General features: G+C 35.7%; 1 protein-coding gene across 1 annotated transcript; it reads right to left on the bottom strand.

The window, feature by feature from the left end:
- Positions 821-1936, bottom strand: LOC104734322. The gene has a single exon (XM_010453869.1). The coding sequence runs from the start codon at positions 1863-1865 to the stop codon at positions 1050-1052; it is 816 nt and encodes a 271-aa protein (XP_010452171.1). The 5' UTR covers positions 1866-1936; the 3' UTR covers positions 821-1049.

Genomic DNA, 2320 nt, shown 5'->3' with positions numbered 1-2320 from the left:
TATATATATATATGCTTGACCTTCGGAAATAAACTAAAGCCATCCAAACCAACACAGTCAAATCTGAAAAAGCCAATCACACCCGTTTTCAAATCATTTTGGTCTCATCAAATGAGATACCTAAAATCGCAAAAAAAAAAAAAAAAAGGAAAAAAGTTTGAAATATTCAAGAATATCGGTGAGACTTGAGAGATGTCTTAGTCTTGGGGAACTCAATTGAAATATTTTGTATCATATAGTTATATATATATCATATGAGTGAGTGTGAGAACTCCATAAATGATTTTGTCTAACATCTTCTTGGTTCTTATTCATAAATCATAAATTGTAATGGGTCCATATATCCTCTCCACAGCTATTTCATGGCTGTGTTTTCTTTTTTCCCCTTAAGGCACGTCTCCTTTCATTTTCGCACCCACCCATCTTTAATTTTTTTTTTTTTTTTTTCTACCATGAATTTATGCATATTGCATATCAATATATCGAATTAGTAATTAACATATTTACGAAGGTCAATGATGAATTATATGTTTGTACGTTTTGGGTCTTCAATTGGTCATAGTTTCGAACAAATAGCCTACACTATATAAGTCCATATATAAGTTGGGCCAGAATAAGCCTTTTAGTTTTGTTTTTTGGTCAGCATTCAAACTCTTATGTGCATTGCACTTTAAAATAATGTAAAACACAATCAAGATTTTAAAAGACGGTTTAATTCTCGAATGTGTAAAATTTTTGTTTTGTTATGTTTGCTTTGGAATTTAGATAGCACACAAATTCATTGAAAAAAAAAAAAAACAGATAGTGTAGCAATGTAAACTTACAAATTGGTAAACCGATTTTATAAACATTTTTTAATGCCAGGACATACATTACATACCTGCACTTGCGTTATATGTATGTGTGGATGGATTACAAATCTTACTATACAAATTACAAATTGTTTTTCCTCTATATCTTCTTAACACAGTCAATTTAATCCTAAACAATGAAGATTAAAGTCAATCACGTGAGAGAGAGAACTAAACCCTACCCCCTAACCTTCTTTTTCATCCGGAAGCAACACCATCCATCTTCTCGCCGATCCTCGCCGGCTCCGATTTGCTCCTTGTCAACAACACTGGCCGCCGTATAAACGTTATCTCTACTTCATCTCTATCAACATTCTCCGACTCGTAAACACCATTGATCTTCTCGGTGGGAGCTTCCGATTCAGTTTTCTCCGATCTCTGTGATTCAGCTGCTCGTTGGTTGTTTTCTTCCCAGAATCTAAAAGCCAACGACGAAGATCTATACGGTGCAGATCTGCTTCTCGTTAACAAAAGCGCGTCTATCGGCGGAGTTGTAGCCGGAGACACTAATAATTTAGGGTTTTCGAAATTTTCTTCTTCTTCGATGTCATCTTTAATTTCTTGGACTGGTTCCGTCGCCGGACGATCTAATTGGCTTATCAGAGAATCTTTCTCCTTCACTTCCCGACGAGAACACGGAAAAGAAAACATTCTCCATTTAGGCAAAAGCGACAGCGTTTTGATTTTACCGGCAAATTTGCTAAACGACGCGTTTCGGATCCACTTGCATCGTCGTCGGGTCGGGTTATCTCGAGATTCGGGTTTAATTTTGGGCTTCGATCGATTGACTCGGACTTGACCCATGCAAGTAACTTTAGGAGACGACGGTTCTTGAGCAACCGCCGCAGCTGATTTATTCCGGCGAACGAAGAGAGGACTCGCGCGTGACCTTCCTCTGCTTCGGCTTCTACTTGTACTTCCGCCGTTACTCTTACTCCTCAGAAACCCCATAAAAGGCGGTGGATATTTCTCGACCCGACCCGGACTCGAAACGGGTCTCCGAGAAATCATCATCTTCTACTTCTACTTATTCTTCTTCTCGCTCTCTCTCTCTCTTTCCTCTTCTCTTCACTGTGTTCTGTTTTCGTTTTNAAAAAAAAAACAGATACCGATTCAATTTACCTGACTTTTGGCAACAATTTATGCATTCCCTAAAAGTATAAAAGATATAATCAGAAACCCTACTAACAGTATATTTCATGAATATACTTGTGANGTACGTTTTTTTTATATATTTTATTAATGGGTTTTAAATATAACATTTCTTTTATTCCTTTTACTATTCGCAACGGACGAATAGAGATTATAGGGTCTTTATGAATTATGATATGTAGCATTTTATTTTATAGTATAATTTTTAAATTCTGTTTTTTACTTTAATATCCTTTATTGTGGAGATTAACTTCTTAATCTACCTTCTTACCAAAAACACACTTCTTAATCTACTTTTTTTTTTTTTTTTTTTTTAA

This window comes from Camelina sativa, chromosome 13 (assembly GCF_000633955.1).
Source record: "Camelina sativa cultivar DH55 chromosome 13, Cs, whole genome shotgun sequence".
Taxonomy (NCBI): Eukaryota; Viridiplantae; Streptophyta; class Magnoliopsida; order Brassicales; family Brassicaceae; genus Camelina; species Camelina sativa.
Note: the sequence above shows the minus strand (reverse complement) of the source record. Positions and strands in the feature narration are given on the sequence as shown.